Source organism: Saccostrea cucullata, unplaced genomic scaffold (genome assembly GCF_032062105.1).
Source record: "Saccostrea cucullata isolate Sc308-1 unplaced genomic scaffold, CSIRO_AGI_Scuc_v1 ctg126, whole genome shotgun sequence".
Classification (NCBI taxonomy): domain Eukaryota; kingdom Metazoa; phylum Mollusca; class Bivalvia; order Ostreida; family Ostreidae; genus Saccostrea; species Saccostrea cuccullata.
Genome location: NW_026928905.1, coordinates 135,764 through 150,000, shown reverse-complemented (window position 1 = coordinate 150,000; position 14,237 = coordinate 135,764). Strand labels below are relative to the sequence as shown.

The following is a 14,237-nucleotide window of genomic DNA, read 5'->3' as shown; positions in this document are numbered from 1 at the left end:
CCTCTCCAGCTCCTGATTCCTATCCAATCAAAATAGGACATATTGATCCTGAGACATTTCATTATACAAACAAATTTATATGCATTTTATTAATTCTTTAATTAAAAAAAAAATTAAAACATTTAATGTTGAAAACAAATGTCCCATGACTTTAACCTACAAATCTTCCAAGATATTTTGAAAATTAAAGATACAACTTCATCCTTTTTTTAACAGTACCTGCACAGACACTTCTAGGAACTGGCCACCAAGAGATTCAATTTGCTCACGAGCTGCAGGCCTCACGTCATAGGCTCTAACAATGGCCCCCATTGCTTTGGCTGAACCAATAGCAGCAAGACCAGCCACACCCCCTCCAATTACAAACACCTTTGCTGGAGGTACTTTTCCTGCGGCAGTGATCTGACCTAAAATTGGGCAAAATATGTCAACATCATATTGTTGATATGTTATGAAGAATGTTTACAATAAATAGTAGGAATAGGATCTTATTAATTAACATATTTTATGGAAAACAAATGTATGTTTATACAAATCTTCCACAACTTCATCCTTTTCTCAGCAGTACCTGCAACAATTTGCTCACGAGCTGCAGGCCTTACATCATAGGCTCTGACAATGGCCCCCATTGCTTTGGCTGAACCAATAGCAGCAAGACCAACACCCCCTTTACAAACACCTTTGCATTTTGGATTCATTAAAATTGCTTAGCAGCTGATATGTTATGTGTATTATTAAGACTTTTTTAACATATTTTATGGCGTTATCTAATGCACATTTTTGGATTCAATAAAACTGCTTAGCAGCTAGAGTGTGTCATTAATATTTTCAAGTTATGACTACTTCTTGAATACTTTAAAATAGCCCTTTTTACATCTACAGAGTTTGCAATTCTACCTGTAAAGAACCTTCCAAAGTGGTTAGCTGCCTCAATTACTGCCTTGTATCCAGAAATGTTAGCCATGGAACTAAGGGCATCAAAAACCTGAGCTCTGCTTATACGAGGAATCATGTCCATCGCAAATACATTGATCTTTTTCTCAGCCAGCTGTTTGACAAGATCTGGGTTTTGCTTGGGGTAGAGAAAACTGACAAGGGTTGATCCACTTCTGAAATTGGCAATCTCTTCTGTTAAAGGCGCCCTGACTTTGAATACTATGTCAGACTGGAAAGCGTCCTTTTTGGAGATGATCTTCGCCCCCGCCTTGGCATAATCCTCATTCTGGAACATTGCCTCTGCTCCCGCATTCTCTTCGATGTTTATCGCAAACCCCTTCTTCGTTAGTGTAGTCACGGTGGCTGGTGACATTGCCACTCGGCGTTCATTTTTGAAGATTTCCTTTGGGACTCCAATTGAAAGCTTGCTATATGGAGTTCCCTTTGGTGCTTCCTATCATAAATTGGAAGTACATGTATTTTATTATTAGCATTTTTACAAAAATAAATTGCAAAATCACTGTATTTATATAATTTAAATTTAAAATATAACTATTATCTTTATCTTCAAGGTTTTCAAGTTTTCGTTATTTCAGGGGTGTGCAATTACCATAGCCCGACGCCCGGGACTATCAATTTTAGAGGTCGGGCTATCTTAAATCTATACTGCATTAGTAAATCTAAAACGAAAGTAAACATATATTGACCTTGACTGAATTGAGGTACAAATTAACTTTTCTGTAAAATCAAAATCTTTAATTTGTTTTAACCTATATGCATTGTGTGTTCCTATCGCTAGTTGTCTCAGTGACAATTATAGTCGAAATAAATAGGGGGAAGTACCTGACAATTACAAAGCGCAAACCATTATTTGTTTTATTTATTTCAACTTAAATGGGTTTTTTTAACCTTTATGTTATACTTATACATGTATTGTTCAGAAAACACCCTTTGGTAGTTAATGGGCTAGTGATGTTTTGGCAAATAATCATGGCGATAGGACTTTGTTACCGCCACTAGCCTGTCGGGCTAGTAATTTATTTTTGTAATTGCACACCCCTGTGTTTCTATGTGTATCTTCCCAGAATATTTAATTTTCTTTATTAAATTGACATATACATCTAATGGTAAATTGTTAAAAAACATGGTGTAGATAACCATGTAAACATATTGCAAGCATCTAAATTCCAACCTGTTCTGCTTTCTGAGAGAAAGACCTCCCTGGATTCTTGAGTCCTCGACAGCATCGTAATGAAAGACTTTTCACACTTGATCCTAAATTGACCAATTTGGCAGAGGTATGAAGTTTAAACAACATGTTGAGTCCAACACCAGTACGGTGTACCTGTATAATAAAAGATTTTTAATGTTTATAGATATTGAAGGCATTCATGCTCTCAACCTCACTGAGGTCTATCTATCTGTCTATCTGTGGCAATGGGACCCCCACAAACTTGTTTAAGAATTTTACAGACTGACTTCAGCATTGTCATTAAGGGAAAATAAATTATGATATAAATTGTGGTGATTTCCAATTTATCAGTTTTTGTGCTAATTATGTTACTATTTTTGTGTGCATATTGTAATCAATTTGCATTCACATTTTCAAGTATTGACAATTTTGCATTCATTGGTATAAAAAAAAATCATAAATTCAATAAAAAATGGAAAAGGTCAAGACTAAAATTTTGGTCTGACATCTCTTTTATATTCTTTTTGTTTCAATATTTCAGTCCAAAATTTTTTTGTTGTATTTTAAGAAAAATGAATGGAATACAGATATATTAGCTCAGCTAATCCTCCCATTTGCTTAAGAGGTCAACAAATTTCTTTTTCCTGTGCCTTCCACCAGTCAGTATGTAACTAAACTTGCAAGCCATCACATTCAAGACTTCATTTAATTATTTAAATACTGCTATGCTTTTAAGAAAATATTATTTATATAAAATGCAATGCAAATATGTCATGTTTCATTTATACAATGCATGACAATAAAAGGTCAATATGATGTGCTTATTAATTTTTAAGTGTTTTGATAATAGGTTTTGACACGAATGAGTGCTAAAAAGCAGTGCTTGTTGCACAATGACAAATAATAATAAACAATCAAAATACAAAGGGGGCATTTTTATTTTGACATCTAACTAACCACCTTGAAAGGTCAAAAACTTTAGCAACAAGCAGACCGATGAAGTTTTTTAATGCAAACACATAAAATATGACAGCATGATGTGACATTTTGCGCAGAAGACAAGTTAGTAGAACAATGAGGCTGACTGACACATCGATCACACTTACTCTCCACGATTAGAGGGCCATGCTGTCCCTTTTCTTTGGCACCTTGCAAACTGCCGGTGTTTTCTGCAATGGCCGCCTCCGTGGAATCGTCTTGTCTGAAACCAATGAGATTCCGATAAAAAGTCACATGTTTATTCTTAGTGAGGTGGTACCCATTCTGCAAAAGGTTGTTTAGCTTTTATAAAAAAATAATTCAAACTCGAATATTTGCTACAGGATTCATTTACTTGTGGTTTTAAGATTTGATTCAACAAAATCAATGATAAATTTTAAGTTAATTGAAGTTTTAGATTTGAGTTTACACAAAACGTCAAAATTACGCATCAGCGAATATCCTATGACCCCCTTTCAAATGTAAAGTCCTGTCGCACTTCCTGTAGTAGTTCTCTTGCTCTGGAGGAAAATGGCAAGTTCAGTCGTAAACGCAGGTCGTCTCTTTTGGCGCTCTGGTAGCAAATTACAGCGGTTTGCAGCGCCTGTTGCTTTAAATGCAACACAACAGAGGGATTGTGAGTGTTTTAATATGAAAATTTGCCATTTATAAATCGAATATAGGCTGCAAGTGCTATGTCTTCGATAAGTCAGTTTGACATTGGGATAAGAATAGGGGAGGTCATAACGGTTTTCTTTTGCAAAAATGATTGCTTAAAATGCTTTTTGAAAAAGACACTTCTATCATGTTTCTGATGCAAATTAAAAAGCTTATTTCCAATTATTTGAAAATGGTAAATTATGATATATAGTGATTTTTTCCTCTTCTTAATTTAATCTACTTTTTTTTTTTTTTAGAATTTGAAAATTACCATGCATATCACTTTTAAAAGTAGTATGACTGTTGTGAGGAAATAAATATGTTAAATGAGGGTAAAATTTGCATAATTACGGTTTAATTTTTTTGTTTGAATCAATGCAGATGGAACCAAAAGAATTAAGGTGGCTAACCCAGTTGTTGAGATGGATGGTGATGAGATGACCCGCATCATCTGGGAAAAGATTAAGGAAACTGTAAGGAGACATCCTAAGTTTGACATTCCCTTTTACAAAGAAAGAATAATTTTCTGCGATTTTTTAGGTGTCTTTTATTCAGACTTGATGAAATAATGTATAATGACTTTTCAAGCCTCATGAATAATGAATAAACCAAGTCACCATTTCCTAGGGTTGTCACTAAGATATTGATTTATTTACTCTGCACTTACAAACATTTTCTGATTGAAATAGTTGATCTTGCCATACGTTGATGTTGATCTGAAGTATTACGATCTGGGCTTGCCATACAGAGACCAAACTGATGATCAGGTCACCATTGATGCTGCCCTGGCCACCAAGAAATACAATGTGGCTGTCAAATGTGCAACAATCACTCCTGATGAAGCTCGTGTAGAAGGTAGTTTATGTGTTTTGTTGGAAGTTCTTGTGATCTTTTCTCAAATATTAGCTATTGACAATTAAAAATGATTTTTTTTAATGTTTAGAATTTTGTTTTTGATTTGTAGAATTTAAGCTCAAAAAGATGTGGCTGAGTCCAAATGGGACCATTAGGAACATCCTTGGAGGAACAGTATTCCGAGAGCCAATCATATGTCAGAAAATTCCTCGCTTAGTGCCCGGATGGACGAGACCAATTGTGATTGGTCGTCATGCTCACGGTGACCAGGTCAGTGAAAATTGCTGCTACATAGAAAAGGCTTTATGCAAAGAAGGATAACTCTGTAAAATTGTTAAAAAGCTGCTTTTCCTTTCTGGAATTTTATCTTATAACAATAGCTTTTGACAAAATTGTGTTTTTCACTTTGATGTACTAAATGTGCTTACTTTTTTCTTTTTTTTTTATGGAATTTGATTGTGTGAGAGTTAAAGAAGATGTTTTCTGACCTCTGTAAAGAACATGTATTCTGACCTCTTTGTTTCTCTTTGACAGTACAAAGCCACTGACATGGTAGTGCCTGGAAATGGTAAAATTGAACTAGTCTACACACCTGAAGGAGGACAGGAGCAAAGGACAACCGTGTTTGAATTTAAAAATGGTGGAGGTTGTACCATGGCCATGTACAATACAGACGAGGTTAGCAATTTTATTGTTTGTCATTTGCTTGCCAGATTTTTTTTCATTTTCCATGAAACAGTGTGACTTGATATCAGTTTGTATGTTCAGTGAGTTTAACAACACAAAATGGATGTAGAATAGATAATGGTTCATTGTTTTCTTCTTTCACTTCCAGAGCATCAGTGACTTTGCCCACACATGTTTCCAGTATGCCATTATGAAGAAATGGCCTCTTTACATGAGTACAAAGAACACCATTTTGAAGAGATATGACGGAAGATTCAAGGATATCTTCCAGGACATCTTCGAAACCAAGTAAGTTGAACATTTTTCAAGTTTTCATCAATAGTATTCGATCAAACCTTTGAGCAGATAAATTTTGAAAGTAAATGTGATACTCTGAATTAGAGCATCTCTCCATGTTTTGTATGATCTGTTTGACAGAGGCTACAAGGAGAAGTTTGATGAGCTGAAGATCTGGTACGAGCATCGCCTGATTGACGACATGGTGGCTCAGGCCCTCAAGTCAGATGGAGGATTTGTGTGGGCCTGTAAGAACTACGACGGAGACGTACAGTCGGACGTAGTCGCCCAAGGTAACAACTACGACATGTCATCTTTCTAATGACATAGAAGGAGTTTTTGTTACCTCTACTAGTTTTGTACCAAAAAATCTTACCAATATACATTTTGAAATCATTTAATTTATTTCATAATACTCCTACACCAATATTTGTCTAATTTAATTTTTATATTTTGCAAATGCAGATTAAATTTCGATGCGTAATTCTGTCTATTTTTGATATGTAAAATATTGTACTGAATACCAGATGTTATATTTTTGAAATGATTTTTTATAGATGCTTAATATTACTATTTAAAATAGTTCAATGACAGTGGTACATGTTTAATTCATATTTCAGGTTACGGTTCATTGGGTCTTATGACCAGTGTACTTGTCTGCCCTGATGGAAAAACTATTGAGTCCGAGGCTGCTCACGGAACCGTGACAAGGCACTACAGGGAACATCAAAAGGTACAACTCCTGATATATACTTTTTCTACCTGATTTTTAAAAATGTGAATAAGTAGAATAAACCAAAAATGTTTATAAGAATGCCAGGGATTGAGATTATCATCATATCGTAAATATTTCACAATATAGTTAAAAGCCGGGGGGAATAATAACCACAACGCTTTATGTGTTGATTCATTATAAGCAAGTTCACCATTAGTGTAGTTAATGGATAAAAAAGTCCTTTTAATAATAATTTAAGTTAGAAATCCACAGTAAATTCAATGCAAGTATGTTTGTGCAGATCTTAAATGTCATTTTATGAAAAGATGTTGATATGTATAATTAAAATAATATACATGCATCTTTAGGGAAACCCTACCAGTACAAACCCGGTGGCTAGTATTTATGCCTGGACCAGAGGATTAGAACACAGAGGCAAACTGGATGGAAACCAGGACCTTGTTGTGTAAGAACATTTATTTTATAAGTTGACATATGTTACATTTGTATAAGCTGAGCAGTTTTATGATTATATTAATGAATATGCAGCTGTTACCTTGTAATGAATGTTTTGTCCGTGCAATAATGTGTAAAATACATGCCATGTATGCTTCTGAAAAAAAGAAAAATCAATGGATTTCATTACAATAATGTAACAAATTTTTGTTCAACAGCTTTTCACAAAAGTTGGAAAAAGCCTGTGTAGACACTGTAGATAGTGGAAAAATGACCAAGGATTTGGCAGGCTGTATATATGGGCTGAAGAAGTAAGAGGATTTTATTTATGATATATTTAATAAAATATACTGAAATCACAGTCTCTAATAAATCTCTTTAATATCATTGAGATTATTGAGGTAATGTGCATGTTAGGGAAATACATGCTTGATTGCATGTATGATGTTGCCTGTGTAATTTCCTTGTTTTGTGGTAATGATTGTATTTGTTTTTTGCAGTGTTAAGCCTGAGCATTATCTCAACACTATGGATTTCCTGCAGGCCATTAGGGAGACCCAGGAGAAGATGTGATGTGTGTGACGTGTTAGAGCTCTAACAATCAAAGTCTGTGATCCATAAATATCAACACTCACTTCAGTGTACCTCTTTTTTATAGTCTAATGGAATTATGGTCTGATTTCTTACAAAGGCAGCACAAATTTCTGGTCAAGCCTGATTGTGAGGAATAGAAATCTGAATTTTCTCCAGATCATGGCCAAAAACATTTTTAATTAGTATAATCATGTCAAACTATATATATCTCCAGTCATTTGTTGATGGTTGTTAACATTTAATATGCAAATTTTTCTGCTTTATTTATGGACATTGACTTTATACATGTCTTATTATTGCCATTATGTAGACATGTATGGAATTTCCTAATTTTTATTATTTTTTACACACACCAATGTGCCAATACAATTAGAGTGCTAATTTTCTACACAAACAATGATACACTTTTCCTTCCTGTGGCTTTGTTGTTCTGCAGGCAGGGGAATTAAGGATATGTGCAACATTCCATCAGGAGTATTAAGTATTTCCTAAACGGACCACTGACGGTTGTAAAAGTTTGTCCTTTTGAGTGAAATAAAAATTAGTAATACATTTTCTGTTCTTCAATGTAATTATGAATTTGAGTTGCTAAGAAAAATTTAATAAAAAGGTGTACCTTTTAGTCTATGGCTGTAAAATCCATCAAGGCCATAGTGAAAACATAATTTTTGATGACCTTAGTTGGGAATATACATTTTTGAACTAGTTTGCTAGGATTTTAAATATGCTCAACTAGCAGTAACAACCATTGATTCTGAAAGTGCATGTCATTCATATATACATATATCTACCCTAGCATCTTCACTAGCTGCTACACTAATGAATGCAGCCCTGGAAATTGATTAAAAACCTTGGGGGCATGAATGATGTTAATGTTCCCTTTAATCAATGGTGTCCCATTGAAGATCTTATCCCAAGAAATACACATGCAAATTATAAACTTCCTAGCACCAACCCTTTAACAGTTATACCCAAGGTTAATGTTTTCAAAAAATCAAACTCCATGGTCAAAGGGCCAAAATGTTGCTACCCAAGCTAAGGTCTTGTCCTCAAGAATTACACTTGTGAAATATAAATGATATGAAATCGGATGAGACCGTATAAATCGAGGTCCCATGTTGCAGTAGGTGCTGGCATGAAAAAGATCCTTCCCTGCTCAAGCGCCAGCAGTACCAAGGGGAAAAATTTGTAGCTTTCCAACGGTAAGTGGTGGCGTCTCCACATGAATGTTCAAAAAATTCTCAAGAGGGACGTTAAGTAATATACAATTAACCAATCATGTGCGAAGATTGGAAACCCTAGCACCAGCCGTTCAAAATTTAAAACCAAGGTTAAAGTTTGGTTAAATTTTGCAGAAGTAGGCCAAACTCTAAGGTTAAGAGGTAAAATATGTTGCTACCCAAAGAAATGCGGTTTCAAGAAATATACATGTGAAATAGGAAAGACATAGCACTAACCAATCAAAAGTTAAGGGCAAGTTTAGGTTAAAGATTTTGCAGAAAACAGTGAAATAGACGGGTCTTCACTCTTCGATAATGGGGGCATAAAAATCTGCATTTATTATGCCCCCAACAATCAAAGATCCATATATACTTTTTAGCTCACCTGAGCTGAAAGCTCAAGTGAGTTTTTCTAATTACCCGTTGTCCCATGTACGTCTGTCCGTCCGTGGATCCATTTGTCTGTTAACTTTTCATATTTCAACTTATTCTTAAGAACCACTGAGCCAAATTTACCCAAACGTGATATAAAGCATCCTTGGGTTACGGGAGGTAAAATTGTAAAAATGAAGGGCCAGGTCTCCTTGCAATCAGAGATAATTTTAAAAATCTTCTCATAAGAAGAAGGTCATGGTAAAAAGAAAGGCCTTGTCACAAAGAAAATTCATGTGAAGATAAAGGCAACAAGAGATCCATGGGCCACATCGCTCACTTGAGTAACTTTGGCCATGCTCTTCTTGACCAAATTTCCCCCTTGTAATACGTATTGTGACCCCACCCTATCCCCGGGGGTCATAAATTGAACAATTTAGATTCTACACTACCCCAGGATGCTTCCACATATGTTTCAGCTTTTCTGGGCCAGTGGTTCTTGAAAAAGGAGATTTTTTGATAACCCCACCCTATTTTTGTCTTTGCTTGATTATCTCCCCTTGTAAGGGGACTTGGCACTTCATTATAACAATTGAAGCTCCCCTTTACCCAAGACTGCTTTGTACCAAGTTTGGTTAAAATTGGCCAAGTGGTTCTTGAGAAGCTGTGGATTCTAAAATGACTAGAGTAAAAGAGGACATCGACGAAATACATCAGAAAGAACAAAATTCTTATAAGACTTCTAGGAGAAATTAAGGCAAAGATGAAGAGGTTAGAGGGCATTTAGAGATTGAGGCAATTTTGGAGACTCCTCATGTAGTTTAGTCCTGAATGATGGTGGTTTACTCTGTTGAAGATGTGAACAAGTTGGTCCTGTGATGTATAGTTGTCAAGTTACTTATAGATTGAATTGAAGGGTTTACAGAACTAGAACTGATTAGGAGACAGATTTCCTAGTTGGGGATGCTAGTATCTACCATAAGAGTGTATTTTAGTAATTACAACCGCTGTTTGAGAATCTTGATGGAGATTTAGAAGAAAGACTTCTTACCTATAATAATTCCAAAAAACTGTGTTCAAAAATTTGCAAATGGAATAAACTTTTTTAAATAGACAATAACCCTCATATGACCAATAAGTCATCAACTCCAAAGGATTCAGATATTAGCCCATATTAAAATTTTAAGTCTTAGAATAAATTTTGTATTTACAGCCACCCTGTAAATTCAAAATTTACAGCATGACAAATACATCAGGAACCAGTGATTGTTACAAAGAGTAATGTTACAACCATGTTTCCGTTCATAAGGCTATTGTGGCAGTGATGAATAAGTCCCCATGGAGGTCATGAACAAGACTGAAGCTGAAACCACTTCAACACAGGAGGGAGAATATTAATAGGTATATAATGTACAGGATGTCCATTATTAGAATACCTTTAAACGAAATTATTATATCGGAAAAAGGTATTATCAACGAAAACATAAAGATGATTAAAGTATGATTGCAAGGTAAGAGATTCTGCACAAGATTATAGAGGGATTAGGGGAAAAGCTAACAAGATCTCTAAAACACCGATATAGAGATGTCCTAGACTTATACAATACACGCAGAGAAGAAATATACAGAATACAGAATCGAAAAAGGCCTTGCTGTTTTTGGCGAAGAAAACTAGCTTGTCATAAACATGTACTTGTACTGACATTACCATTCCTCACTACTTCATGAGATACTGAACACAGCATTAAAGAAGGAAATACAGAAGAGGGATGCAATATCACAAGACTAATCGCAGATCAAGTGTAGATGAAAGGGGTTCGTTCAGTTAAACATGGAACATAAAGAAGGTGATACAGTATAATGTAATTTAATGTACAAATTCATACAAATAATTAAAGTATGCACGTATCACATTACCAGTGGACGTTGAAAAGGAAATTTTTCACATATTTTATACAAAAATGCTATAGAGCAGATTATTCGAAAACGTCTGCAAAAATCCTCTTCTAATATGTCAAAAGAATACACGTCGTGCAAATTTAAGTAGAATTATTTTATTTGGTTGTGGATATAATGCTGTTATAAGGTAATAAATAATTCAGGCTATGCTCACTCTGCTGTATTAAGAAATACAAATACATTTCAAAGGAAATGTAAAGATCGGTCAGAGAAAAGTAAATTTACGATACAATCATCTCAGGTATTTTGTTGAATACAGGTCTCCAGACCTGGTACCGAACCATAACTGATTTTCTTGATCAACAGCTGTTGAGACGATGCCTCCATTAATACCAGTGGCTATTTCATGCATATACTTCAGACTTGGATTAATAATAAAGAGGGAAGTGTTTGATGCCATGATAACGTTCCCAAACTTGTCCACTGAAGCACTCGCTGAATATGCGTTTATGTTTACTTTGTTTATTTTTCTTGAGGAAATTTCACTGGTTTCCAAAGGGATGAATTCGCCCCCAAAGGTGCGAATGGCAACAAGTTGACCATTTAAGGAAATTATATGATTGATATCATCTGAGGATTTCTGTGTGGGGTATACGCTTTCAACTTCTCCATTCTCCCTTAGTTTGATAATAAAGTATTGTTTACCCTTTGCTCTATGTGCAACAACAAAAATTCTTTCATCTTGGCATAAAATTCCACACAGATTTGTTGCTAAGGAGGAAAGATCGGCTAACACTTTTTCATCTCCTTCTCTTGATATTGAGGTAATAATAGGTTTAGTAGCACCATAACCCTGTGTCACTAACACATCACCAGAAGGTGTACAGCAGTTGAATACAGGTCTGAAATCTAATTCAAAAGTTCTTATGACTTCGCCTGTTGTATTTCGAAGATGTACAGTGTTTCCCAAATGATTTACCCATAGTAGGTTGTCTTCAGATACACTGATTCCGTGTATGCATCCCTCCTTTTGTTCTAGACCTACCATGGGATGTTGTTTAACGGTAATTTTCGTTAAAAATAATTTGAAAAATTCTTCTTCAGATATTTCGTCTGTAAATACTACTGTATTTTGCATCTTCTCAACCAATACGCGTTCATTCTTAGGCAAAGTTTGTTTAATCACCTTTGCTTTTGACTTTTTACAGCTTTCAGCTTTAGAATTCAGGTTACTCTTAGTTCCTAATTTTTCTTCCTTTAGGACTGTGCTACTTTTATGAGAACTTTTAGCAAAGGTCGGACTTTTTACTCCAGGATTTGTTGTCCTTTCCTGCCTACTTTGTTTTTTCAAACTTGCTTTCTGATTCCTACGCGGAATTCTCTTTTTACCCCTGTATTTCTTTACTTGTAGGGACTGTTTAGAAGTAGCGTGCTTATTTACTTTTTCCTTCCTGTCTTTGGTTTGTTTAATGGAAGATCGAAGCACTCTCTGGGTCCTCTTCGTTTGAATTCCTACATCAGGAAGGGTGCCTTCTGATTTCTCCACGGTTTTTCTTTTCATTGGTGCTTTTGTTTTGACATCTTTGAGTTTTTCCTGTTTTTCGTTTGATTTACCTACACTTGTAGGATGATTTGAACGTCTAGCCGAAGGTGTTGGACTTCTATCTGTCTCTTCCTCATCATCCTCTTTCTGGATCCGTCTCTTCTTGTGATTTAGGATTTTTGTCGGTCTTTCATCTGAAAGTAAGTTGTACTACTACATAATTAAATTACTAACATGCTTTGTATAGTTAAAAAATGACTTAACGGGAATCGTTCTTTATGATAGAGAAATAGCTAAAATAGGATTAGCATTTTTTTTCCATAGGCGCTCCCCATGTAATTCTGAAAATGGCAAAAGATAAATAGGTCTACCCCTCTATACTATAAAATGTGTGATTTTATAGTATAGAGGGGTAGACTTACATATATATATATATACCGGTATACTTATCTTTCGTAATTTACAGAAGTACATTGGGAGCGCTTATGTTTTTTTCCTGATAGGAAGAACTAGGCTTAAAGATGTAATTTATTTTAAGATTTACAGCAATAAAAATAACACACTTTTTTCATATCAAATTAAAATATTGTCTTTATAATATTTCTTGATAGAAAACAAAAATCCAAGACAAAAAGTAAGATATATTAATCACCCCAATATATTAGATAAAGAGTGAAAATAGCGAACAATGGTCGGTCTATACGAGTACGCGATAAGGGGATAAAACAAGTATCCCCGGAATTTCCAAAGGTGGGATAAAAAATACCAGGGGTATCGCTTTGATCGGTAACACTCGCCGTCAACGCTAAGTATTGATCAAATAGCCAAAAATTATGCAATCAAATTTAGTATGTAAAAAAAGCCTAACAGCTTAACAACGTCAGAAAATGCGAAAACGACTGGTTATATTAGGCTTCATAATTCATTACATTGATAATAGTTGAAATTCACGTAATATAAACTTTTTTTGTCAGTAGCCTGTCTCGACCGTTCAAAAATTGGTCGGAATCAGAGCATGAATATCGAATAAGCTGATTCGACATATGTATGAAAAATTATTGAAAACATTGTCAGTATATACAGTAAGTAATCTAATTGATAAAAGTGATGACCCACCTTGTCCGTGTTGTTCACACTCGTACTTTCTTTTCCGGTGGGTATACGTTTTCCTGGGTTCCGTCCCTTTACCTACAGACCTGTCTCTAGTGGCAGCTTTAGTTTGTCTTTTATGTTTCTTCATTCTTACTTATCTACAAATCACACATACATGTACGTCATTTTTAACATAAATGGAACAGGAAATTTAAAATCTAGTTGCTATAATCTCTTTTACAGTGAATGGTGATAAGTCGATGTATCTTCCTTGAAGTCGATTCATTTTACTGAGGCCTAATTAAGCTATGTTGATTGAGTTCCACCCATTATCCATCCATGATCAACATCCATTTAAAGTGTATGAACTAATTACTACTTAATTTTATCTTGAGATTCACCTACTTTCTTTTTCTTTACCTTTCAGGTCCACCAAATATTTATGAAATGGGAGGAATGTCCTAAATCCAATATCTACTCCGAGTTGTCGTTCGTCACCCAATTTAGAACGATAACTCTTGGTTGATTTTGTTTGATAGACGATATGATATTGTTTATGTTTACACAGATTACAAATATCTTTACTGCTTTATAACGAAGATAATAAAATGACCCCCACCACCACCATAGGCTTTAATTTAAACTCTTTTTTTTTCAGAGGAGCTTTCTTTACAAAAGGTAGCGAGACAACATGATTAAATATAATCCGTAAATTCATAAAATTCATTAAAATATTTTAATGAATTTAATTAATTTATATGA

At 34.8% G+C, this 14,237-nt stretch overlaps 3 protein-coding genes across 5 annotated transcripts in view; 1 reads left to right on the top strand and 2 right to left on the bottom strand.

Moving 5' to 3' along the window:
- Positions 1-3,360, bottom strand: part of LOC134279136 (NAD(P) transhydrogenase, mitochondrial-like) — a 13,762-nt gene extending 10,402 nt beyond the window's left edge. Inside the window, exons 1-5 of the mRNA XM_062761491.1 lie at positions 3,235-3,360; positions 2,129-2,281; positions 898-1,390; positions 220-407; positions 1-19 (exon numbers count right to left, since the gene is read on the bottom strand). The exon at positions 1-19 is cut by the window's left edge and continues 146 nt beyond it. Of these exons, the coding sequence (XP_062617475.1) occupies positions 1-19; positions 220-407; positions 898-1,390; positions 2,129-2,254 (826 nt within the window). The 5' untranslated portion in view covers positions 2,255-2,281; positions 3,235-3,360. The remainder of the gene's footprint in view (positions 20-219; positions 408-897; positions 1,391-2,128; positions 2,282-3,234) is intronic.
- A 230-nt stretch (positions 3,361-3,590) lies between these two features.
- Positions 3,591-7,901, top strand: LOC134279133 (isocitrate dehydrogenase [NADP], mitochondrial-like). Its single transcript, XM_062761489.1, has 11 exons — positions 3,591-3,743; positions 4,148-4,239; positions 4,456-4,621; positions 4,731-4,891; positions 5,156-5,299; positions 5,457-5,596; positions 5,726-5,877; positions 6,205-6,317; positions 6,668-6,765; positions 6,974-7,066; positions 7,256-7,901. Exons 1-11 carry the CDS (start codon positions 3,638-3,640, stop codon positions 7,326-7,328), a joined length of 1,338 nt encoding a protein of 445 aa, XP_062617473.1. The 5' UTR covers positions 3,591-3,637; the 3' UTR covers positions 7,329-7,901.
- A 2,891-nt stretch (positions 7,902-10,792) lies between these two features.
- On the bottom strand, positions 10,793-13,994 carry LOC134279132 (uncharacterized). Of its 3 annotated transcripts, none has more exons than XM_062761486.1 (3): positions 13,881-13,994; positions 13,500-13,633; positions 10,793-12,577 (listed from the first exon to the last, which is right to left on the bottom strand). In XM_062761486.1, exons 2-3 carry the CDS (start codon positions 13,621-13,623, stop codon positions 11,133-11,135), a joined length of 1,569 nt encoding a protein of 522 aa, XP_062617470.1. In that variant the 5' UTR covers positions 13,624-13,633; positions 13,881-13,994; the 3' UTR covers positions 10,793-11,132. The 3 variants fall into 3 exon arrangements, with proteins under 3 accessions (XP_062617470.1, XP_062617471.1, XP_062617472.1); XM_062761487.1 differs by having other exon boundaries at positions 13,896-13,994; XM_062761488.1 differs by having other exon boundaries at positions 13,500-13,624; positions 13,855-13,993.
- Between the last annotated feature and the right edge of the window lie 243 nt (positions 13,995-14,237).